Below are 27,821 nucleotides of genomic sequence, written 5' to 3'. Positions count from 1 at the left end.
TGTAGCGCTGGTACATCGATGTAATGCTACCACCAAAGGTACTACAAATCATTTAAACCAGATAGATAATTACCTCTTACCGCCTTCCTTTCAAATATGTACAACCGAAGAATATAATAATGAATGATGGTTCTACCATTCTACTTACCAGACTAGATCTACTAATCCTCCCTGTTTCGCTATCACACTTTTTACCCTGTTTGCAAAATCTATAGCTGATTCATTTTCTCTTTGGTACATCGGAGGTAAATACCAAACATCGCACACTATTGCCCAGCTAGTCATCATCATATACAAGTATTGTACCATGGAAAATCTACAATACGAATTTTTTATACAGATCAGTATACCGTTTTAACATCGGTTAGTATCTTATAAAATGTAATAAATTGATATATTGTAAATATATCTAGATCACTGTTTCCCAACGTTACATGCTCCCAACAGGGGGGCAATTTGATTGTTAAGGGGGGCAATTCGAATATGGACTCGACACCAGTTTAACCCTTTCGCTCCGGGCCATTTAAATGCAATGCTAGATTTCGGTGAAAAACATTAAAGTCTCTATTTACTGCTCGTACTTCAACTAATGTTCGTATTATTCACGCTAGTTATCATATTTCTTTATTCATCTCTAAAACTGAATTTACTATAGGAGAGAATTGAATAAAACCGTCAGAAAAAATATCAGCATTTCTTAAAACGGTTCTGGAAAAAGATGAGAAAAATGTAAAAGCTATGCCACTCCGTAACAATACTGTTAGTAGAAGAACAAACGAGACTGATGAAGATATTGAATAACAACTTGTTGAAAAGCGGAAAACAAGAAATTTCTCAGTACAAATGAATCAATTAATTTTGAGAGACCGCGAGGCAGAATTGATAACTGACGTAAGACATATTGAGACAGAGCATTTTGTTGAAAAAATGTTGCTCTCTAAAAGATTAGAACGCACAACAATGAAAAATATAACATATTGTGCTGCTGATGGTGTTCCTAATATGACGGGCAAGAACAATGTCTGCTTAAAATTGATGAACGATGCGAATCCAAAAACTTGATACCCAAGCTAAATAGCATAGCTAGAAACATCTCGTCTGTTCTAAATGAAGTACTACATTCCGTAAGAAAGTGTGTTAAGTGTTACAGAACGACCAAATTCACTTTGTATTTGAGATATGAATGCGCACTGTTTTTGACGTTCAGTTTTTCCACATTTTCTGAATTTTATTTTGGCTTGAAAAGATTTATGGAACTACTGTTTGATACTGTGATACTTTGTGATTTTTTAAGCGATACACTTGAAATGAAGTATCTGTTAACAATCGGTAGTAAAGTATTTGTGAGTAAACAAAAAAAAAAGAAATAAAAGTCTTGAAAAAACTTGAAACCGATTCATTGGTTCCCACAATGTGAAGTAACTGATACAGCTTTACTTCTTATTGTCAATCTTCTGAATATTACAAGGGCTGATTTAAGGTACTAGTACACTTTAGAAGATCAAAAATAATCATTTATCTACTCTATCTCATATATTATGTATAAGTTTTTAGTTTGTGAAAACTGTCATTATAGATAGCAGTGCGTGAAGGATTTAAAGTGTGCGTGAAGTAACAATGTATTTTACATGGGATTTACTTTTTCGCACTGTTTTTTGACACACTTCCATATAATCAAATATCCTTAACTTTCGCGTTGTCGTGGTGATGACATGTGAGCAATAAATTACAACAAAAGTTTTGACAGTTTTGTGGTTTGAAAGAAGTTACAATTTTTATATGTCAAAGTTCTAAAAATTGTAGAATAGAAATGAATTCCAGTGACGAAGAGTTACAGTTTTTTATTTGTTTATCGTAGATGAAATATTGTATGAAACTGTGCGTGAAGTACTTTTTGCGAACTTACGCAATATATAGCACTCGCGCCGCTGTCGCTCGTGCTCTAAACATCGCGTGCGTTCGCAAAAAGCATACTTCACGAACTGTTTCATAAATAACTATTTTTTCAAGAATTTTTTCTCATTACCTTTATTAAAAATGAACATAAAACTTTTTACATATTATATCTAATTCTTAGAGAGTACAAAAAATATATCTTTTTTCATTTATGCATGTACACTAATATTGTAGAGGGCGCAAAAGTCGAAGCCTCGAAAAATGATGGCGGACAGTTAATCTCAGAATTGGGATATCTGAAACAAAAAAATAGTACTGCATTTGAAAAAGGAAGGTTTTTTACCTGACAATTTGCCACAATTTGACCAGAAAATAAAAATTTAATATTTTTTAACCATGAAAAACTGAAGAAAAACGGGCGATTTTTTCACAAAATTTTTTCAAATTGTCGTAAAATCTTTTTTTTTTTGCGGAATGTTTTAGTAACGGTGGTAAATTATCACGTAAGAAACCTTCCTTTTTCAGATGCCGTACGATTGTTTTGTTTCAGAGATCCCAATCCTGAGATTAACTGTCCGCCATCAGAACTACTTTTTTTCGAGGCCTCGACTTTGGCGCCCTCTACAATATTAGTGTACATGTATAAATGAACAAAGATATATTTTTTGTATTCTCTAAAAGTTAGATATTAACAAGTAAAAAGTTTTATCTTCATTTTTAATAAAGGTTCTGAGAAAAATATCTTAAAAAAATGTTTATTTTTGGTCTTATAAAGTGTACTAGTACCTTAAAAGAAAAATTTTCTGATTACATACAGAATTTTCTTAAAACAAATTGATTTTCCAACATGCATGATGCAGCCAATGTTAGTGGATTTGTCTGATATATCAATAATGCAGTATCAAGAAAATCTCATAGAATTTCAAAATGATGAATCAGTTTTTCAAAAATTCAGAATTAGAATTTCAAAATCGGCATGGCTTTGTGAGGAGGAATCAGAAATAGAATACCCAAATCCAACCAAATGTGCTAGAAATCTGTTGGTAGCGTTTTCATCTTCATGCTTAGCCGAATTTGGATTTAGTGTTGTAAATGATTTAGTGGTAAAAAAAGAAAGATATAACTGGAAATAACTTCTGGATATAATACAACGTGGAGACTTGAGACTGAAGCTAACCAAATAGGAACCTAATATAAAAACTCTGTGCAGCTGGAATCAAGCGCAAGGATTTCTCTAAATTAAAATAATAAAATACTATAGAAAAATCCTTATGAAAATTATTTGGAATTTTAATTTGAGTGTTTATTATGGCGCGTCCGCATTGGTAAAAATTTGCGTCGAACCAGCTGTTCGTCGCAAATATTTGCGTGTTCGAAGTAAATTGTGCTATTGTGGACGTGTTCGTCGCATAAATCGGACGCAAGAATTTGCGACGCACACAATGCACACGCTCCATCGGTTATCGTTTTCGAGCGAAGATCAAATGATTTGAGCACCGCGTCCTCACTGGTAAAAATTTGCCACGTAAATTCTTGCGACGAACGATTAGTTCAATACGCACGAAAAATTTACCAATGCGGACGCGCCATTATGTTTTGAAAATTTGCTGTTTCGTTAACAATTTCATAGTGATTCTTTCTAAAACTTATCATTTAGGTTTCCTAAGTAACGATTAAATTTGTTAATATTCAAAATTATGTATTAGGGTGGGGCATGGCACAAAAGGTTAGGAAACACTAATCTAAATAATACAAGAAAAATACTATCATCATACAGCCTTCTGCGTTCAAAGTTGAACATAGAGGCCTCCTCTAATTCTAAATAAGACCGGCCAATTCTGCCGGTCTTTTTAGCAATTTCCTGCGGCCAATTCCCAGCGATTATTTTGACGTCGGCTGTCCATTGTGTATGTGGTCTACCTTTGCTACTTTTCACTGCTCGTGGTCTCCACAATGTAATTTTTTTGGGTTCCCCGCCGTTCATTAACTTTGTAAAAATTCAATAGGAATGTTTCATGGAGACAAGCTGTAGGCTCTAGAGCAGAGAACATGAAATAGTCAACCATATATTGTATGACTGCAAGGTATTAGATCGCAGGCAGCGAAATCTTTTTGGAGACAACCAAGTGAGTCTAAAAATATATGGTACCGATCCAATAGACCTGTATAAGCTGTAACAGGGTTCCAGAATCCTGGAATGGCTATCATGAGAGAATGGAAGACGTACATTAAGCCGATAGACTGCAGTACGACCGGTTTATAACAGACGGATTCCAGGAAAAAAATGGCTCATTCTAAAAGTCTACAGAAGCAAAAAACGAAAAAGTAAGTAATTATTTGTTATTGAAGAAATATGCACGCTGTTCTAAAATCTATTATATTATTTATTTATCGAATTGTTTACTATACAGAGAGGGGCTAAATTTTGGAGAAAAATCCCAAAACAGGTCGATTTTTATTTTTTTATTTAATTTTTTTGGCATATATTTCATACTAAGTGACGTCTCCATCTGGGCGTGATGACGTAATCGATGATTTTTTAAATGGTCGTGTGGTAGTTCATTTGAAAGGGTGTTCAATTCTCTATTCAGTAATATAAACATTAATATCATTCAAAAATGAATAACCATTTTCAATTTCGTTGCAACACGAAACTACAGCCGCATCATTATTCCAGTTCAATCAGAGAGTGCAGCAAGCACCTCTACCGGTTTCGAAACTTATTAGTCTCCCATCAGGAGGCACATATGCTGCTATCTCTGACCCAACTAGGACAAACCCCGGCGTGCAGTCACGGATTGCAACGAACGAAATGGCAGGGATGCCCTAGCGGCAACTGCTAGCAAGTTTTCAATCTAATAGCACATAAAATAACACCAAAACATGCTGTTCCACATCCTACCAGACTGAAAACAATGGGAACCTTCTCTGGTAACACCTCCGAGGCTTCTACAATTTGCAAGCCATAACGGATGCTGAGACTAAGCAAGATGAGGGAATTTTACAATTTATAATTCACGTCCCATCTGCTCAGCGCGGTAAAGTTCCAACGAGAATGGTCCCATTCGTACTCCAATCAGAGTAAACATGTAAATCAAAAATGAATAACCATTTTCAATTTCATTTTCATTTCATTTTTAATATCATTGCTTATACAGGGTGGCCAAAAAATAATTTTTGAATTAAATTAATTTTCGCAAGAAGAAGAATGTATGTAATTAATTTAATTCAAAATACATTCTATTGCTGCCAGAAAATAAAAAAATATATTTATTTGGCAAATTAGCATTGCTTTTCGCTTAAATTAAATGTTCAAACTGCCAAGAGGTAGGTGGGAGGCTGTTTGTGATTTAATTTAAGCGAAAAGAAATGTTTATTTGAGCCGTTGCCGATAGCAAGGGCGAATTCAACATTGGGTCAAAAATTTTTTTTGATGATACCATTTTAAATTAAATTTCCTACATCATAGAACTGTCGAGTTGTTGAGTTCGACCTTGTTTCGCCTTCAAAATAAATCTTCAAAACTTGTTTTTGTTTAGTTCGCCCTTACTACCTGCATTTTTAAACCCAAATTTCTCGAAACTTGCTTTTGTTGAGTTCGCCCTTACTATCCGCAACGCAACGCCTCATTTGTGAAATAAACTTTTTTTTCTGTTTTCTGACAGCAGTACAATGTATTTTGTGTTAAATAAATTACATACATTCTTCTTTTTGCGTCAATTAATTTAATTAAAAAATATTTTTTGGTCACCCTGTATAAATAATGATATTAGGTATTGTGTATATTACTGAATAGATAATTGAACACCCTTTCAAATGAGCTACCACACGACCTCTATTCCCATTTACATCATCGATTACGTCATTACGCTCAGATGGATGACGTCACTAGTGTGAAATACATATATGCCAAAAAATTGTAATTCAAAAATAAAAATCGACCTGTCTCGGGGTTTTTCTCCACCATGGTCCATTTTAGAGAAAATGAATTTATTCCATAATTTAGCCCCTCTCTGTATAATTAAATTGAATAAACCTAGTACTCTGGGCTAATTAGCAAAATACAAGGAAAAGTTATTTACCAGCAATTTTATTGCTGGAATCGAATCTTATTATTGTATGTATTAATAATATAGGTATGCAAAGTCCGCAGATAGTGTGCTACTATTTTTATAAACAAAATGGCGCTCGAAAATCGTGTTTTTTTCAATTTTTGCTCTATAACTCCAAAGATTTTAACTTTCCACCAAAAACACCCAAATAAAAATTCACCGCAATTAAATTCTGTATAGAAACGTGTTTTTCCCGATTCACTTCGACGAAAACTTTCCCCGGAAAAAGCGGGTTTTTCCAACAAAATCTTTAATTTTCAACTAAAATTTTAAATAAGTAATTGTTAATCAATAATTAAATAACTTGGTAATGTAAAAGCCCTTTTCGTATAGAATATAATTCCAGAAGCCGATGGAAATTGAATAAACAGTTTAGCAACAATTGAATTGTTAATTAAAAATTGACGGTCGCTATAATAACGACAATAATTACGATGCATAATAATAACTATGATTTTTTCATAAAAAGACACGATACCTATCTACTGTACTTTACAGAATTGAAATTGGACTATTTAAGCGGCCTCAGGAATATTTTAAAATTATAAACAATTTTTTGGCTTATAAACAAATAGAATATCTCGAGAAATATTAAACTAAATTAAATTGTAAAAACGGTATTCGAAAAACAGCGGCTCGACGCTTCTTTTAAAAGAAAAAACATTTAATTACGACGAGTGGTTCCTGAGATACAATCGGTGAAAGTTGACCGGAATTTACGGCAAAGATATAAACAATAGTATCATAATTTTCAAACTATCACCTTTTTATTTTTGTCCTCTTTCTCCACACCAATTTTCATATCTTTAAAATACTCATAACATATATTATTATAATAAAAACTATCGATAATACGTGTGAAAAATTAGGTTGGAGAAAATGTAACTCTCAAAGTTCAAAACCGGTATACGTTAAAAAAATGCATTTTCTCGGCTTCTCATGGAGCAATTTCCTTCATTCTTTTTTTGTTCTCTAATAACTCGAGTAGAGCCATCGCACTAACTCATTATTAAATGTCAAACTTGCTTTTGTTTTGTTATAATAGATTAATTTATTTATAAGAACAGAAAACTACATATTTTTTCCAGTTGTAGGCTTTTTTTTAGATAAACTTACTACAAGTGTACCTTCTATAGTTAAAAATATAAATATTTTCATTTGAAAGCTGTATAATAATTTAAACAATTTTTATTTAAACAAATTAAAATTTTGTGTTATAATAAATTAATTAATTTATTATAACAATAATAAATTAATTAATTTATTATAACAAAACAAAAGCAAGTCTGACATTTAATAATGCGTTAGTTCGATGGCTCTACTCGAGTTACTTGGGAGCAAAAAAAGAATGAAGGAAATTGCTCCATGGGAAGCCAAGAAAATGCATTTTTTTAACGTATACCGATTTTGAACTTTGAGGGTTACATTTTCTCCAACCTAATTTTTGATTGGAATTTTGCTATTTTTGGCAATTTTCATACGTATTATCGATAGTTTTTATTATAATAATATATGTTATGAGTATTTTAAGGATATGAAAATTGGTGTGGAGAAAGAGGACAAAAATAAAAAGGTGATGGTTTGAAAATTATGATCCTATTTTTATATCTTTGCCGTAAATTCCGGTCAACTTTGACCGGTTATATCTCAGGAACTACTCATCATAATTAAACGTTTTTTCTTTTAAAAGAAGCGTCCTGTCGCTGCTTTTCGAATACCGTTTTTACAATTTAATTTAGTTTAATATTTCCCGAGATATTCTATTTGTTTATAAGCCAAAAAATTATTTATAATTTTAAAATATTCCTGAGGCCGCTTAAATAGTCCAATTTCAATTCTGTAAAGTACATTAGATAGGTATAGTTTTTTTTTATGAAAAAATCATAATTATTCTTATGCATCATAATTATTGTCGTTATTATAGGGACCGTAAATTTTTAATTAACAATTCAATTGTTGCTAAATTGTTCATTCAATTTTAATCGCCTTGTGGAATTATAATCTATATAAAAAGGGCTTTTACATTACCAAGTTATTTAATTATTGATTAACAATTACTTACCTAAAAGTTTAGTTAAAAATTAAAGATTTTGTTGGAAAAACCCGCTTTTTCCGGGGAAAGTTTTCGTCGAAGTAAATCGGAAAAAAACATCTCTATGCAGAATTTAATTGCGGTGAATTTTTATTTGAGTGTTTTTGGTGTAAAGTTAAAATCTTTGGAGTTATAGAGCAAAAATTGAAAAAAACACGATTTTCGGGCGCCATTTTGTTTATAAAAAAGTAGCACACTATCTGCGGACTTTGCATACCTATATTATTAATATATACAATCATAAGATTCGATTCCAGCAATAAAATTGCTGGTAAATAACTTTTCCCAAAAATGGCCTATTCTCCGATAATCAGCCCAGACTATAGCATAACTTAACCGAAATGTGCAAAAACGTAGAAATTGATTATAAAAAGTACCTGCTGCTGTTCCAGAAAGCATCTCCAAACCTAGGATCGTACTTTATAGCCACTGGGTAAATCACACTGCCGACTTCAAAACTGCCCTTTTTGAATTGCATGACCGAGGTGTTGTTAATGCAAGTACCTTCAGGAAAGATCAAAATCGGGGGGTTCTTAGGGTTGCTGACGTGTTCCTTTAACCTGTTAAAAAAATTAAATTAAAAGTACAACATGCACTGTGGCAAATTAAATTAATCGAATTAAGTTATTGTAAATTATTGAATTTATTATAGCAAGAGAAATCACTCATAGAAACAAATTACTACACAAATAGTAAATCTTTGCAACGAAAACATGTGTAAGTTGTTAAATCAAGAAGACTAGCATATTTATTTACTAATCACATACTACCTTAAACAATTTTTGAGGCGGTGCTTTCAATGTAATATTGTAATATTGATTCCAGAATGGAATATCGTTACAAATAATGCGAGGACTTGTATCTTTGACAGAATAAATATATAGAAATTGTGTTGGGGTACCTATCTAACGCCTGAAGAAATGGAAGAAGAACCTAATGTTTAGAACGCTTCACTAGCTTGTAAGTTGAATTGGTGCACACGCACAAGCACCCACACACGCAGTCGCACACGCACCCACACACACTCACGCACCTACACACGCACCCTTACACGCACCCACACACGCACCCGCCCACGCACCTGCACCCACACACACACAAATAAAAATTTGAAGTTTTATTTCCGAAAAAATAAAACGTCTAATGGAACCAAGTTTATGGTTACGCTTATTCGTGGTTTCTCTTATTTGGAAACCAAACGAATGATGAATGAAAGAAGACAACGGGGAGATCTAAAAGTTGCACCTTACTATAGTATTTTTACTACAAAAGCAAGATTACGTAGGTCAAAATTTCTAACGTAAGAGCACTGTCAAAACATTAGAATGTGACTTTTCATCATGGCCATGTTTATCTTTATTTTTCTTTTTTTTTTTGTTTACTATGATAAATAATATCTATAATTATTTATTCTAATGAATGATGTCAATTGGTTTTCATTAGTTGCCGAAATATATTAATTAACAACAAAATTCATAAGAAAACTTTCTGATCTGTAAATCTAATAATAATCTTAATTGTAATAAACCTAATCTAAGAAATCTAAATTCTTTAACTTACTTCTCTACAGTTAATGGTAAAAGAGAACCCCATTATTTCGTTCTTGTTCAAAATAATCTATTAAAGAAGCATTTTGATTTGGCATATGTTTCTCAATACAAACATAAACACAATTAATAGGCACACAACAATAATTACAATAGTTTTTAAATTAAGCTATATTAATATGTAGGTATTTATAAAAACAGTAGTGTTTTAAAGCTATATTTTGAATCAAATTGTGTACGAAACAAAGTAAAAATGTAACAACACAGAACTGTCAGATCAGTAGCGTACGATTTTCTAATATATTTAAATACACTTATTATTTTCTGGAGTATTTAACTTAAAGGATTGTTTCATACAATTTATATTATTAATAAGAAAAAATATTATTACGTTTTTCTTATATTACCATTTTGACACTTGTAAGAAATGCTAGAGAAATGTCAATTTTAAAGTTTATGTTTATTTACTTTAATTAACATTACAAATATTTCGGCGTATTATTAATATATTTCGGCAAGAAATGAAAACTGATTATTATCAGTTTATTATCAGCAAATGAAAATTATTAGAATAAAGAATTAGAGATATTATTTATACAGTAAACAAAAACAAAGAAAATATCTGACAAGTAATGACATTAACGTAGCCATGATGACAAGTCACATTCTAATAATATTTCAGTGCTCTTACGTCAGAAATTTTGACCTACGTAATCTTGCCTTTGTGGTAAAAAGACTATATACTGAATTCGCTCTATCGAGATTCACTTTGACAGTGACGTTAGTAATTTCTTTTTTGGGAAATTCAGTTGTCAGAAGTGACTGAAAATTACTACACAACCAATGCACCTTCACATAGCCAATATTATTAATAGTAAACAGACATAAAAATATCATAAACCTTACGCCAATCAATAATTATTTATTTACACCATTATAATGTATTGACAAAAAATGAGAAAATTATTTATTGTACAAAATAAAAAATATTTTGTAGAAATAAACTTCACAAAATTTTATGAGATTAGTAGACAACTCCCACTATTTCTAATAATTCTTCTTTTTTTAATGAAAGATTAAGTTGATTTTAGCAGTTAATAGTGTGAGGTAGGAATTTTTGTGTTGTATGTTTCCTATAGGGCTTTTCATTCACAGTCATTTGTTTCGAGCTTCTGTCATGTGTCACATAATATTAATATATCTACGTCATACGTTATTGGTATAATGTTACAAACCACAGACGTATAACGTAGATATATTAATATTACACATGACAGAAGCTCGAAACAAATGACTGTGAATGAAAAGCCTTAGTCTTAGAAAGCTGCAGGTTACAAGTATGCTACGTTATTGGTATATAACAATGATACAAACCAGAGACGTATGACGTAGATATATTAATATTATGTGACACATGACAGAAGCTCGAAACAAATGACAATCGATGAAAACCCTATTCCGAATGTGTCAAATTTAATCTCGGTAGAGCGAATTCGGTATACCTGTCTATTCATCATGACCAAATTCCAATTAAAACTTGGTTCCGATACTCAGGAGTAAAACTAATATAAAATAATTCGCTGTAAAACGAAATTAAGAGGTATTTTATATTTCAATTTGTTCAGAGAGGCCATAAACGCCCTAGGGTGGATTATTCTATAAGACAAATAATAGAAAAATCTTGGAAATTCAATATATTTTTTGATTTATATATTATCGTAAAGCGTTCGACAGGGTCAAATGGCAACACTTATGGCATATATTAAAAGAAGTAAGCGTACCGCAACACTTAATTTTGATTAACTGAACTAAACGAACACACTACTGGAACAGTTAGAGCCCCCGCAGACTACAGACTTTTTATTGGCCGATAGTTTGGTCGGGTTGGGCTGTAGTGCGCATACCGAGCCAACTAAACAGTCGGGTTGGTGATGGGGGCGCAGACTAGCAACTGTCGATCAACTATTCTGGAACGATTTAGTACTCAAGTTCGTATTTGACTACTGAAGTGAGTAGTCGCCCAATGCAAAAATTATCCAGAAATATTATTATCGCTCTCATAAAATGGACGAGGAAAACCAAGAAGAGATTCCGAGAGTATTGAGTGTATTACATTCACAATGGAAGAAATAATAAGACGATAAAAACTAACGGAGGTGATCCAGAAGATTGCCAATGTAAAATGGAACTGGGTAGGACACATAGGAAAAATGGAAGACAACAGTTAGACGAAGCGAATTCTTGAATGGCGACCAAGGACAAGCAAGAGAAGTAGAGGCAGACCTTAAACAAGATGGACTGATGTCATCAAGTAAATGGCTGGCCACGAATGGATGCAATAACAACAAACAGAAATGAATGGATATGTGGCGACACGCTTCAATTACTATTTTGCTAATTTTAATTTTTAATAACTTTTTCAAAATGAAATAGTGCGTCCCATTTAAAATTCACAAACCATATGCATAAAAGGGCCTGTTAAATTTTAAGAAACGAAATATATCAGTATTCAGGTAAAATGCCTTCTCAGCTTTTAAAACACCAGATGTTAATGGTATGTTCAATTTATGGGAAACAGAATTCCACATGTCAATAAATCAGTCTTCCACTTCTTTAAAAACCAGAGACATGTAAAACTAATGTTTGTAGGTCAGTATAGTCACAGTTCCGTTTCAGACGTCGACCGATAAGGTCGAATGGCCAATCGATGCAAATACAAATATTCGAAACAACGTTTTTAAACTGTTTTTAATCTGTTTTAAACTGTGCTGTGTTTTAAAAATAAAACTTAACAACAACTTACGCTACATACAAAGAAGTTACCTGCATCTGAAGGCGAAAACCGGTGCAGGTGTCTTATGGCTTTGTGATAGCTGTTATCAGTGATCGTATAAAGGTATTTATTTATTTATTAATTACCCATCATTAAGAAACAAAGCAAATAACAATTAATACCTAATACTGTGAAAAAGTCAAACACAATAATCGGTATGACTATTTTAATCAGTGGCGTAACTTAATAAATTAGGTGAATAAATTATTAAACCAAAAATGTATCAAAATACGAATATAGGGGAAATGACACCATATATACAAATGCAACCCATCCCAAACATTTACGGTACGCAAAATGTTCAGTATCCAACTGCATTAGATGCAAATCAATCCATCTCAATGGTACCACAAAATTATGCGGCTCATAACAACTACGAACAGGGGATGTTTCTCACTCAACAACAAATGCAATGTACACCATTCACGATGTCAACACAGGCCATTCCCGATCAAAGCCACCATAATAAAGTTCAGCAGAAGATAAATTATTATTATGATGCAGTAAAGCCAACTACAAGTAATAAAACCAAATAAGAAATGTCTCACTGTCAGAAAACGAAAAAATGGAGCAAGAAAATTCAGATAATGAAGTATTTCAACCAAATGAGTTCCAAAAAATTGAATATAAGAAGCGGAGAAGAAATAGCAACAGCCCACAAATGAAAAAGAAATCCTTAAAGGTAAGTGAAGTTGAAAATTCTATTAGCACACAAAATCGTTTTTCTTCACTATCAAATGAAGATGATACAGAGCAAAGAAATAATAACAAAAAGGAAATAGATAAAGTTCCTCCTTTTATACTATATGGAGTCTCAAATTTACCAGGTCTTCTAACATTAATTCGCTCATCTACGTCAGATTTTGCTTACAAATTGTTATCAGAAAACAAAATAAAAATCCAGACAACTACTATCGACAATTACAAAACAATCAAAAAGCTGCTGGACGACAATAAAATCGTCAGGCATACCTATAAACTACCAGAAGAAAAATCGTACAGAGTAGTTTTACGTAACATACACCACAGCACAGACAAAAAAGACATAACAGCAGCATTAGCTGAAGAAGGTCATAAGGTAAAACAAATAATGAATGTCCATGACAAACAAACAAAATCACCCAAAAACTTGTTCTTTATTGACATTGAGAGAAATCGAAATAACGGTGATATCTTTAAAATCTCAAAACTGTTAAATGCAGTTGTTAGATTCGAAACACCCCACAAAAAGCAAACTATAGTGCAATGTAAACGATGCCAAAGTTATTGACACACAAGAAACCAATGCACTCAACAATTTCGCTGCGTGAAATGTGCTGAGTATCACGACTACCGTACCTGCAAAAAGAAAAAAGAGGATGGCAATCCAGCAAAATGTGCATTATGTGGAGGAGCACATCCTGCAAATTATAAAGGTTGTCAGGTATACCTTGAAATTTTAAATAGAAGATATCCCTCCAGTAATGGTGTGGCTGTACAAAATCAAGTGACAAGACCAAAAGTACAAGAAAAAGAATCACAAAACACTATAAGCAGCTCACACGCTCCAGCAGAGGTAAAAACATATGCACAAGCAGCTTCAAATCAAAATCAAGTTCAAAATATAAACAGGGTAGAGTTATTACCGCAGTCAACAAACAATCAATTCACCACGTTTCTTCAACAACAAAATAATTATCTCCTGCAACAATACGTTCAACTTCAACAACAAATAGAAAAGCAACAGCAAGCAATCCTTGAACTAACCAAGGAAATAAGACATTTGAGAGATCTAGTACAGCAAAACACTAAATCCAACAATTAATGGCTCAAATATTTAAAATAGCTTTATGGAACGCCAATGGGGTCATAAATCGGAAGAATGAAATTGAGGCATTTTTAAAATTTCACAATCTAGATATAATTCTAATATCTGAATCTCACTTAACATCAGAAAATAGTTTTAGAACATCCAACTATTTAATGTACAATGCTGCCCATCCAGACGCAGCAAGAAGAGCCAGTGCTGGAGCAGCTATAATCATTAGAAAGGGTATAAAACACCATATTTTACACAAGATTGAACAACCAGATCTACAAGCAGTCTCCATTGAAATAGAAGATTGGATCGGACCAATCTCGATAGCTGCTGTATACTGCCCACCAAATTATAGAGCTAACAAAAATTCTTTAAGTAAACTCTTTAACCAACTTGGTAACCGTTTCCTGGCAGGTGGAGACTATAACGCCAAACATACTAGTTGGGGTTTAAGACTGTGCGCTCCTGGAAGAGGCAGGGTACTACATCAAATCATATCAGAACAACACTTGGACCATTTGTCTACGTATCAGCCTACATACTGGCCATCAGACCCGCAGAAAGTTCCCGACTGTTTAGATTTCTTTGTTACAAAAGGGTTCTCAAGAGGATATCTAAGTATCGAATCAAATTTTGATATAGAGTCTGATCATACTCCTGTAGTAGCAACTGTACATTCAGGAATTAAAGAAAAAGAGCCTCTGTCCAAGTTGCACAATTACAAAACCAACTGGCAAGCTTTCAGAGAAAGGGTTGAAGCAAATATTGAACTAAACGTATCACTAAAGTCACCAGAAGAACTAGAAAAAGAAATCCAAAATTACACAACAACGATTCAGGAAGCTGCATGGAAATCAACACCTCCACCAACAAAAGCAAAACAAAAAATGAATTGTCCAATAAATGTCAGAGAAAAAATAATTGAAAAAAGGTATCTGAGTAGAACTTGGAAGCAAACCAGACATCCAGATGACAAGTTAAGGCTCAATAGAGCAGCACGACAATTGAAGGAACTACTAAAACAACTAAAAAATAACAGCGTTCAAGAATACCTAGAAAATTTAACGCCGTCAGATGCCAGCGATTATGCGCTATGGAAGGCTACAAAAAAATTAAAACAGCAACATCGTCATATCCCACCAATTAGAAAATCCAACGGAACATGGGCCAGAACAAACAATGAAAAGGCAGAAACTTTCGGCGAATACCTAGAAGAAGTTTTCAAACCTATACCAGCTGCTGCAACAAATAACGATCAAGAAATCTACAATTTCCTACAGAACCAAACCCCGACAGGAGAAAACACACTACACGCTTCACCCAAAGAAGTTCAAAACATAATCAACAATAATCTAATAAAAAAGAAAGCACCTGGCTATGACTTAATCACAGGTGAGGTAATTAAAAATCTACCTACCAAAGCAATTAAAATGCTAACTCAATTGTGTAATGCGGTACTAAGGCTAAAACACTTCCCAATGCAATGGAAAATTGCGGAAATTATCCTTATACAAAAATCAGGAAAACCTCCAAATGAGCCCACTTCATATCGACCAATTAGTTTAATGCCAGTAATGTCTAAGATAATGGAAAAAATAATAGAAAAAAGACTTCTACAAATACTAACAGACAGAAATATGATACCCGACGACCAATTTGGCTTTAGGAAAGAGCATGGCACCGTTGAACAAGTTCACAGAGTGGTCAACGTTATAAATAAAACATTTGAAGAAAAAAAGTTACTGTTCAGCAGCATTCCTCGATGTTAGCCAGGCTTTTGATAAAGTTTGGCATCAAGGACTGTTGTATAAACTGAAAAAGAACTTACCAGAGGAACTATATACACTCCTTAAGTCGTATTTATCAGAAAGATACTTTCGAGTGAAGTTTGAGTCAGCCTATACAAAACTTTATCCCATCAGATCAGGGGTACCGCAAGGAAGTGTTCTGGGACCACAACTGTATCTGATTTACACAGCCGACTTACCCACAAATCGTGATATAACGACCACCACCTTTGCAGACGATACTGCAATCCTAGCAGTACACCAAAATCCCGTCGAAGCTGCTGCAAAACTCCAGAGAGTATTACATCAAATAAATACATGGGCACAAAATTGGAGAATTAAATTGAATGAACAAAAATCAAACCATATTGTTTTTACAAAATGTCACGGTGAATCACCTACAGTAACAATAAATAATAAGGTAATTCCCTCAGTTACCTCTGTAAAATATCTGGGCATGCACTTGGACAGGGGATTAACCTGGAGAACCCATATATGGAACAAACGGAAACAACTGGGCATAAAATTTAGTAAGCATTATTGGCTTCTAGGGCGTAAGTCTAAGCTCACGATAAGAAATAAACTGCTAGTCTACAACACAATATTCAAATCAGTCTGGGCATATGGTCTGCAGCTCTGGGGAACAGCATCCAAGTCGAATGTATCCATAATTGAGAGATTCCAGTCCAAGGTGTTACGTTCAATAATCGATGCTCCGTGGTTTGTTACTAACTGGGATATTTACAATGATCTGGAAACCAAAACCGTCAATGAAGTGATAGTGGAGTTAAGTGCAAAATACATCGTACGTCTTGAAAGCCACGCGAATGTGCTTGCAATTAATTTGTTAGACAACAGTCAGGAAACAAAACGGTTAAAGAGACAGACACCATTAGATTTACCGCACAGACATTAATATTGTTACAGTAGCTAAGTTAATATATGTAATACAGTAATTTAATATTATCTCTATAGAGATGTGTGGCGTTGGTCACAATCTCTTCATGTCATTATTTCTCAGATAAAATGTGCCTATTGTTATATGTTATAACAGATTGCCTAATAAACATTAAAATAAAAAAAAAAGTATAGTCACAGCGGGCACCCGGGGCAGTCACACCACCACACTCGCAAAGAATAACAAACCCTCTTTCGAGAAATATCCACGCTATTTTACCGACACAAATAAATATATTATTGACAGTTTGTTGTGTTTACATTTATTTTAATTGCATTTAATTGATTCCGTAACCTACCACGGAACAGATACACCTAAGGGAGGCTTACTTCGGACGATGGATGGAACAGCTGTTGATGATGATGAATTCTGAGCGATAGATTATTTATTGGAAAATTCTACACAATGTATTCTGAATTAATAGATTACCTAAAAAAGTGTTTCGCCTTTTATCGGATGATCATAGCCAGCTTCAATGAACTAGTCATGCTAATTGTACCACTCAGGTTTCTACAATTAACGATTGTGAATTAGGCGATGCTATTTTTTCGCAAAAATATTCAAAAAATATTCGCACGGCACGAGTATCGGACACCAAAACTAGGAGAGAATTAGAGTATCGGCCGATAAACAATCGTCGTGTGTGCGCAAGTCCTAGTTCGCTCGAGAATAGTCGGTCGGCTGTTGCTAGTCTGCTCACTCTTCACCAACCCGACTAAACTATCGGCCGATAAAAAGTCTGCAGTATGCGAGGGCTCTTAGCCAACACTGATTAAACCGGCCGATAGTTGGCCGACAGATTAGTTTGAAGGCCCATCAAACTTTTCTATTTTCCGATACTAGTCCATGTGGTGAGACCGCTCCCGTCTGAAAAACATTTCTAATTCGGTTTCTCTGTGGATTTATATTCAAAAATGTGCCCTTTAAACAAATCTGAAGGGTGCCGGACGGAATGTTTGGGCAGAAATTGTTTAAACAATTTTTTTAAACAAATACATAAGATCACCTTTTATTGCTCCAAAAAATATATTTTTAGATTTTTTGGGTCATTCTAAACAAGAAAGGTATCTTGTGATTTTTCTCAAAAATTGACAGTTTTCGAGTTATAGGCGATTTAAAATCTAAAAAATGCGAAAATACGCCTTTTCGAAGCTTAAAAACTTATATTTAAATTAGTATTTTTAAGGGTGCAAATAACTTGGATTAAAGTTTAAACATTCCTTTTCAAGATTCCGAAGAGTGATCGGGTCTAACTTCAATTTAGACCGTAGTTTTTTAATTGTTAATTATGCGTGTCCATCCGGTTTTTGCCGGTGCGGCGCGAACTATTTTCAAAAATCTTCTATTTTCCTCCGAAAAATATTTTTTCTAGATTCTTTGGTACATTCTAAATAAAATAAGTTTCTTGACATTTTTCTCAAAAGTTACTAGTTTTAAAGTTATAGCGATTTAAAATGCGAAAATGTGTTTTTTTGTCATTTTTCGGATTTTAAATCGCTTATAACTTTAAAACTATTAACTTTTGAGAATAATGTCAAGAATCTTATTTTATTTAGAATCTCCCAAAGAATCTAGAAAAATATTTTTCGGAGGAAAATAAATTTTTGAAAATAGTGCGCGCCGCATCGGCAAAAAAACCGGATGGACACGCATAATTAACAATTACAAAACTGCGGTCTAAATTGAAGTTGGACCCGATCACTCTTCGGAATCTTGAAAAGGAATGTTTAAACTTTAATCCAAGTTATTGGCACCCTTTAAAATACTAATTTAAATATGAGTTTTTAAATAATAATAAGGGATCTTAGGTATTTCTTTAAAAAAATTGTTTAAACAATTTCTGCCCAAAAATTCCGTCCGGCACCCTTTAGATTTGTTTAAAGGGGACATTTTTGAATATTAATCCGCAGAGAAACCGAATTAGAAATGTTTTTCAGACGGGAGCGGTCTCACCACATGGACTATACTGAATCGGTGTAATGTGCGCATATGCCTACCTCTTTGTACTGATTAAGAAGCCGACCAAACTATCGGCCGATAAAAAGTCTACAGTCTGCGGGGCTCTTAAAGTTGGACATGTTTGGGCGGTTTTAAAGAAAACTTATTATTAATTTTAGAGCAGAAAACATAAGGAAAATGTATTTACCTGTTTGCAACGGCACTTCTGTCTCTAGTCTCCGACCTTTCAAACCAGATATGCGGTGAAGCTCTGGCTAAGGCTCTTTGGAAAATTCCTAAGAAACCACCATGACGTTGACCAATCTATACATAGAAAAGTAAAACAATTATGCTCGGTTAAAATTAATTTTTTATAAAATTAATGTATCTTTATAAACAGGGTGTTTTATTAATAATTGGAAATATTTTAACTGTAGATTTCTGGGCTCAAAATATTAAGGTTTAACCCAAATCATTTAGTCTGAAAATACTTCCTAAGGGAGCTAGAGCTCTTTGAAGATGGCGTCTTGTAATTAGTTTTTTTTAAATACCTCCAGAATGCTTCTATTTAGAAAAATTAAAACTGGTACGCCTACATATTTAAATCAAGAGGAGTAAATGAAATTTCCCCCACCGTAAAGCTTGTTTGTAATTGGTCCTTGTAAACCAAAAGTAAACATGTAAATTAAAAAATGAAAATGGTTATTCATTTTTGATTTACATGTTTATTCTGATTGGAGTACGAAGGGAACAATTCTCGTTGGAACTTTACCGCGCTGAACAGATGGGACGTGAATTATAAATTGTAAAATTCCCTCATCTTCCTTAGTCTCAGCATCCATTATGGCTTGCAAATTGTAGAAGACTCGGAGGTGTAACCAGAGAAGGTTCCCATTGTTTTCAGTCTGGTGGGATGTAGAGTAACATTAAGTTGTTTTATATGCCATTAGATTGAAAACTTAGTCTTTCACAAACTGGTACGTTTATATAACTTCCAGAGATGCATCGATTTCATAAATTGCAAATTTCTAGTACCTGTCATATGTGCCCGTTTTGGATGGGTCAACGGTTATTTGATCCCATAATTTTTTGTGTCTTTAATTTTTAAGCATTTTTGACAGTAGATTATTAAATTGAGGTATTCTAGTACTAAAAGTTACTCTTGATTCAAGTCGGTAAATACACCGTTTTTTTATTTTTTTTTTCAAATTAAAAAAAAAAAAAATTTCAAATCGATTTTTCTAGAAAATGGTGTATTCTACTGACTTAAAGCAAGAATATCTTTTGAAACTAGAATACCTCACAATTTAATAATCCAGTGCCAAAAATGCTTAAAATTTCAAGACAAGAAAGTTATGCGATAAAATAACCGTTACCCAAAACGGACGCCTATGACCGGTACTAGAAATTTTAGATTAATAGAATTGATTTATCTCTGGAAGATTAAAAGGCGGACCAGTTTTTGTCTTTCGAAATGGAAGCGTTCTGGATATAAAAAAAAACTAATTACAAGACGCCATCTTCAAAGAGCTCTAGCTCCCTTAGGAAGCATTTTCGGGTTAAGTGATCTAGGATAAACCTTAATATTTTGAGCCCAGGAATCTACAGTTAAAATATTTAAAATTATTAATGAAACACCCTGTAGAATTGTTTTTAAAATATCCGCTAAAAAGAACTTATTTCAGTACATTAAGAGAGAGATTTCAGTGTCAGTTTGGTAAAACTTTTTAACTAATTAGTGGTACAACCACATTAGTGGTTCAACAGAATGATAAACAGATAACTGCATTATATTTATTGCTTCATTTTAAATTGATCAGTCGAATTGAGAACTGTAACAATCTTATCGATCGCCGCTGGTCCCGAAGAACTAAAACTAAACTGTCCTTATTGCAATAATTGTGAAACATTGATGAATGTTTTGGATTTTGAGAACGATTTCTGAAGTGGACATTGAAACGTAAATATAAACTTATCATTGTGGCTTATTCCCAATAAAAATGGTAAATTTTATTAAGATGCAACAAGAAAATAGCTTCAGAACAATATTCTCTTGCAACATTATTCAGTAATTCGTATAAGTCATTGTTTTTCCTCTATTGTCTCACCTAACAATAAATTTAATCAATATTTAATAAAAGATAATCGACCCGCAACCTTAAAAATTAGTAAGTATGATAAATATTTAGGTATCAGTCTTAATTGACCTACAGATCCAACAAGTCAAACAAGTCGACTAAGACCAATAACTAATAACATTAATAAAGTATTGGATCTGCAAATAATAAGGCCGAATTGCTACGTTTCAAACTACGGTAAAACGGATACTTTATTGGTTTCTCACTAATTCTCATTTTATTTTTTAGTTAAAAAACAGGTCCAAATAAAAAAGTATGTAAATCAACGTAAATTTGAAAAAACAAGGACTTAAAAAATAACAAACTCTTTGAATAAATTTTTCAATATGAGGTCTTTTTAGACCAGGGCATTTAGCACTAAAAACACACGAATAAATAAATTTTTAAATAGACTTGCAGTTTTTTGCATTATGTTCAGGATGCTTTACTTTACTTACTTACTTTAAAATTGCACTGTAAATGCATAATTGCACTGTAAAGTGCATAAAATGCATCCAAAATTGCATAAATATAAAAATAAAGTCAAAATCAGTATACTAAGGAACAAAATTTATTATTTGGGGTCACTTAATACGATTACGCCATCAGAACTGATCCCCGGGTCACCTGGTGCTAGTGTTGCCAGGTCCGATTTGTTTTAAATCGGTACATAAGGTAAACCAAATGGGGATTTAGGGTTGTAGATCGGGACAAATAAACAACAATAGCCCAGTAAATAACTGTTTTGGAGTGTTTTACTTACCGTCGTAAGGTTCTACTTACCGTCTACTTCAAATTTGAACTTGTACCGTTGGTTGCTTTTATTTGGGGGGTGACAAGTACCCCTTCTCGGGTTAGAAAAAACGCGCGTTTGAAATAAGTCCCAAAATGGATAAATTTACTAAATCTAAGCCAATTTTTTTCTATAGACTTTTTAACCAAGTCAATACTTTTATTTTAACCAAGTCAACATGTTTATTTTTCGATAAAAACAACCACTTCTTCAGACGGTTTTTCGCAAAGTCAAGAAGTACTTTATCGAAAACAATTGTCTTAGCAAAAATATATCTAGCTTATAAAAAAACAAAAAACTTGTGTGTTCAGAAAGTCTATAAAACCAGTAAAAGCAAAGTTGTAGCTCATCAAAAATACGTTCTTATTCGTCAAATTCCAAATTGAATATATCAACGTGAAATAATCAAAAAGTGAAGCAATTTTTGGGAAGCACTTATTGAAATTATTTAAAGTCTTTAAAAAAATCTTTATTTTTTTATATAAAAGTCTCTAGCATTAAAACCAAGCAAGTTACGCTCAAAATAAAGTTGACCCTTTTTTTTGGTAAAAAAAAATCGTGAAAATATCTCCCTACATAGCACCCTAAATAAAATTGCCGCTCTACCATTTACTTTATATGTGTATTGTTTATACGAAAAAATGCTCTTTTTTCAAAATAACTTGAAAAGTATTAGTGATACGAAAAATCTCAAGGAGTAAAAAAAATGTAGGTTTTGCTTTTATAAATATGATAGTTTCATTGTGTTTTTCTGTAAGACACAAATTGGTTAAGATATCAGAATCTGTTCATATTTTGCATACACGTGTGATTAGTGACTCCATCAGGCCCTTTCAATTATGACCCTTTCAGAAATAAGCCCTTGAAACCGGTGAAACTTGAGATTATATAAAAAATACATAAGAAAAGTAAATTGTTTGTAAAGCGGTAACGATTAATTTCATTTGGGGTGCTAAATAGGAGGAGATTTTCACGATTTTTTTTTTCAAAAAAACTTGATTTTGAGCATAACTTAGTGTGACCAACTAGCCCGAAAAATCCGGGACATGGCCCGAATTACGAAGTCGTGTCCCGGCGTCCCGGACAAGGCTTCCGGGCCATCCGAATTTTCAAAGTTTTGGTAAAATTCTATTTTGCAATTTTGAATACGTTATTCTCCTAAGAAGTCACATCAAATTGAATTGGTGGGACGAAAAAAGTGGACAATTTCTAAAGTGTAATACTAATACCACATCCCAAACGCATGCATTTTATATCGTGGTATTATAGTTCTACGAAAACTAAAACGGTGGGCATTTTTTCGTTTCTGTATTTTAATTATCGTCTTCTGAAAAAAAAATGGCCCGATTTTCATTGAAAAGTCCCGGATTTCAGGTATTTTTTTCAGCCTTGTCCCGGATTCGACTGAATTGGAGTTGGTCACACTAAGCATAACTCGCTTAGTTTTGATGCTAGAAACTTTTTTAAAACATAAAAATAAAGCTTTATTAAACATTTCTACAACTTTGCTTTTGCTGGGTCTATAGATTTTACGAATTCACATTTTTTTTCATTTTTTTATATGCTACATCTTTGTTAAGAATATTTTTTTCGATCAAATTCTTACTTTTTGAGTTATTTGTGAAAAACCGCTTCAAACCGTGATTTTTATTGTCGAAAAATAAACATCAATCGCAAATAACTCGAAAAGTAATAACTAAGTTACACTTATTTTAAACGAGCGGTTTTTCACCCCCGACTAGGGGTGACTGTCACCTCCCGAGTAAAAGCAACCAACAGCAGAAGTTCAACTTTGAGGGGATGGTAAGTAGAACCTAAGTCCAAATTTTCATGCAATTTGGAGTTAACCCTGAAAATTACACGGTATCGCCGTATTTCCCGTTCATTTACTGGACTACAAGGTGTTTTTATAATCCGCATTTAATCCTACATAATAATAATAATCAGACGAAATTACAAAATAAAATTGTAGATTAAGTAAATTATATTTTTCATTCGATATTGTCGCCTTTAGGAGTGCCTTGGTTTTTATAACATAGTTACATATAAAATTCACTGCAAGCCATGCTGAAATTGGTTTTCGTGGGTGAAATTTATCGGGACATTTGGTATCCCGATCGGGTACAAATCGGTACGCGTCCTCAGACCCCTGAAAATCGGGACGTCTGCGCAAATCGGGACACCTGGCAACGCTACCTGGTGCCCAAGGTCACTGCAAGAGACGTCATCTTCTGGAGTTTCGATGGTTTTCGGCATTAAATCGATGCAAATGGATTACTCAGGGGTTCTAGGGGTCGCTAAATACGAATATGGAATCAGAATTGACCTTTGGAGTGCCTGGTGCCCAGGGTCGCTACTAAGGCACGTCATCTTCTGGAGTTTCGAAAGATTTCGGCACTAAATTGATGTAACTGGACTACTCGGGGAGTTTTTCAGAACAGACCTCTCGATCACCTGGTGCCCAAGGTCACTGCAAGGGAAGTCATCTTCTGGAGTTTCGAGGGCTTTCGGTATTAAATTGATGCAAATGGATTACTTACGTGTTTTTGGGGTTGCTAAACACGAATATGATATCAGAATTGAACTCCGGAGTTCTGGTGACCAGGATCGCTACTAGGACACGTCATCTTCTGGAGTTTCGAGGGTTTTCGGCATAAAATGGATGCAAATGGATTACTCGGGGAGTTTTTGAGGTCGCTAAACACGAATATGCCATTAGAACAGACCCACGGAGCACCTGGTGGCCAGGGTCACTGCAAGGGACGTCATCTTCTGGAGTTTCGAGAAATTTTGGCATTAAATTGATGCAAATGGATTACTGAGGGGTTCTTGAGGTCGCTAAATACGAATATGCCATCAGAACCGAATCCCGGAGAACCTGGTGCCCAAGGTTATTGTTAGGGGCGTCATCTTCTGGAGCTTCGAGAGTCTTCGGTACTAAATTAATGCAAACGGATTACTCGTAGGTTTTTGGGGTTGCTGAACGCGAATACGCCATTAGATCTCACCCTCGGAGCACCTGGTGCCTAATGCAGGTCATCTTCTGTAGTTCCGAGGGTTTTCGGCATTCAATTGATGCAAACGGATTACTTACTAATCGGATTTTGTTGAACACGATTGCGTCATCAGAACAGACACCAGTGCACCTGGTACTTAGGGCACGTCATCTTCTGGAGTTTCGAGCGGTTTCGGTACTTAATTAATGCAAATGGATTACTCAGGAGTTTTTTGGGTTTCTGAACATAAATACGCCATTAGAACAGACACCGGAGCACCTGGTGCCTAAGGCACGTTTTCATCTGTAGTTTCGATAGTTTTCGGTACTAAATTAGTGCAAACGCATTACTCTTGAGTTTTTGGGGTTCCTGAATATGAATATGCCATCAGACCCAACCCACGCAGCATCTGGTGCTTAAGGCAGGTCATCTTCTGGAGTTTTGAGTGGTTGCAGTACTAAATTGATGAAAACGGATTACTCATGGGTTTCTCAGGTACCTTAACACGAAAACGCCATCAGAACAGACACCGAAGCACCTGGTGCCTAAAACACGTTATCTTTTGGAGTTTCGAGAGTTTTCGGTACTAAATTGATGAAAAATGGATTACTTTTTGGTTTTGGGGTTGTTAAACACGAATATGGCTTACATGAGGAATTCTGGAGTATCTAGTGATTACGGTAATCACTAATAATGTCAACGCATAATAAAACTCATGTAAAAAATTAGATAGATCAACATAGTAGAGTTCGTATTCCGTAAACCCAAAAACCCATGAGCAATTCGTTTACATCAATTTAGTACCAAAATTTTTCTAAACGAATATGGCTTACATGAGGAATTCTGGAGTATCTAGTGATTACGGTAATCACTAATAATGTCAACGCATAATAAAACTCATGTAAAAAATTAGATAGATCAACATAGTAGAGTTCGTATTCCGTAAACCCAAAAACCCATGAGCAATTCGTTTACATCAATTTAGTACCAAAATTTTTCTAAACTCCATAAGATGATATGCACCAGGTGCTCCGGTGTTTGTTCTAAACCCCCGAGTAATCAATTTTTATCAATTTAATGCCAAAATCCCTCAAAACTCCAGAAGAGGACGTCCCTTGCAGTGGCCTTGGGCTCCAGGTGCCCAGGGGGTCGGTTTTGATGGCATATTCGTGTTTAGCGACCTCAAAAACCCTCCAGTAATCCATTTTCATCAATTAAATACCGAAAACGATCGAAATTCCAGAAGATGACGTTCAGTTCTGATATCATATTCGTGTTTACCGACCCCAAAAATCCCGTGAGTAATCCGTTTACATCAGTTTAATGCCGAAAACACTCAAAACTCCAGAATATTACGTGTCCTAGTAGCGATCCTGGGCACAAGGTACTCCGGAATTCAATTCTGATGGCATATTCGTGTGTAGCGACCCCAGAAACCCGTTTGTAATCCGTTTGCATCAATTTAATGCCGAAAACACTCGAAACTCCAGAAGGTGACGTCCCTTGCTGTGACCTTGGGCACCAGGTAATCTGGTGGTCTATTCTGATGGCATATTCGTGTTTGGCGACCTCAAAACCCCCGAGTAATCCGTTTGCACCAATTTAATACCGAAAGCCCTCGAAAGTCCAGAAGATGACGTCCCTTGCAGTGACCTTGGGCACCAGGTGATCCAGAGGTCTGTTCTGATGGCATATTTGTGTTTAACCACCTCAAAAACCCCCGAATAGTCCAGTTGCATCAATTTAGTGCCGAAAACCCTCGAAACTCCAGAAGATGACGTGCGTTAGTAGCGACCCTGGGCACCAGGTACTCCGTATGTCAATTCTGATGGCATATTAGTACTTAGTGACTACTAAAACCCGTAAGTAATCCGTTTGCATCGATTTAATGCCGAAAACCATCGAAATTCCAGAAGATGACGTCTCTTGCACTGACTTTGGGCACCAGGTGATTGCATAATCAGTTCTGATTGCGTAATCGTATTCAGTTAACCAAAAACCCCCCAAATAATAAATTTTGTTCCTTAGTATACTGATTTTGACTTTATTTTTATATTTATGCAATTTTGGATGCATTTTATGCACTTTACAGTGCAATTATGCATTTCCACCCATTTTTGAATAGTAGACTTTTTTCCTGGCGTCATCCTGAACATAATGCAAAAAACTGCAAGTCTCTATGTGCTGTATTTAAAAATTTATTTATTTTGTGCTAAATGCCCTCGTCTATTTGGTGAAAAAGAACTATAATAATATTCTTATTCCCAAAAAACTTTAAAAAACTATTAAAGTAAAACACCTGACGATTTTTACGTATTAGAAATTCATAATGATCGATGCGTCATTCTATAAAAAGACGAAATTATAGAACCAACAACCAAGACATAATACAAACTACTGATTAAGTTAAGTATCAAATAAATTAATTTGAAACTAATTAAGGAATTGTTCTTTGTAATAATTTAGTTCCCATCTTTATACAATCTAGTAATTTACTTTTGTTGTTTTAGTACTTTTTTATGTACCTAATTTACTTTGAAATCAAGTCCAAATGCATGCGTATAGTAAGAAAAAAAAAAAGCAACGAGATATTTTAAAATCCTAAGCCGTAATAATTATACTGAATAAATTCAAACAACAAACAGACATACATGAAATAAGTTCTTTAATATATAATTTTACGTTTTAAAAATCTAATTTTTTATGTCTTATACCTAGAGCCTGGATTATTGCACTAAAAAATGGTTAAAATATGCATGCAACATGCACTTAAAAGTAACCAAATATGTATTTATTACATGTAAGGATTGATCAAGGATTGAGATTCGGTGAGAAATAAAATTATAGTGTAACTTATAGAGTGTTTATATGTAAAGTGAGGCTACTTTGTGACACATATGGTTACTTTGTGACAGTGGCCTCTAAAGTTAAACTTATTAACTTGGTCGAGTCAT

The 27,821-nt window shown here is 34.0% G+C and overlaps 1 protein-coding gene across 3 annotated transcripts in view; it reads right to left on the bottom strand.

Moving 5' to 3' along the window:
• The window catches only part of LOC126884068 (glycerol-3-phosphate acyltransferase 4), a 240,957-nt gene that overhangs the window by 34,625 nt on the left and 178,511 nt on the right, over positions 1-27,821 (bottom strand). For all 3 annotated transcript variants that reach the window (XM_050649853.1, XM_050649854.1, XM_050649855.1), the window contains 3 exons: positions 19,170-19,285; positions 8,478-8,660; positions 149-316 (listed from right to left, as the gene is read on the bottom strand). In XM_050649853.1, the coding sequence (XP_050505810.1) occupies positions 149-316; positions 8,478-8,660; positions 19,170-19,285 (467 nt within the window). The remainder of the gene's footprint in view (positions 1-148; positions 317-8,477; positions 8,661-19,169; positions 19,286-27,821) is intronic.

This window comes from Diabrotica virgifera, chromosome 4 (assembly GCF_917563875.1).
Source record: "Diabrotica virgifera virgifera chromosome 4, PGI_DIABVI_V3a".
Lineage (NCBI taxonomy): Eukaryota > Metazoa > Arthropoda > Insecta > Coleoptera > Chrysomelidae > Diabrotica > Diabrotica virgifera.
Note: the sequence above shows the minus strand (reverse complement) of the source record. Positions and strands in the feature narration are given on the sequence as shown.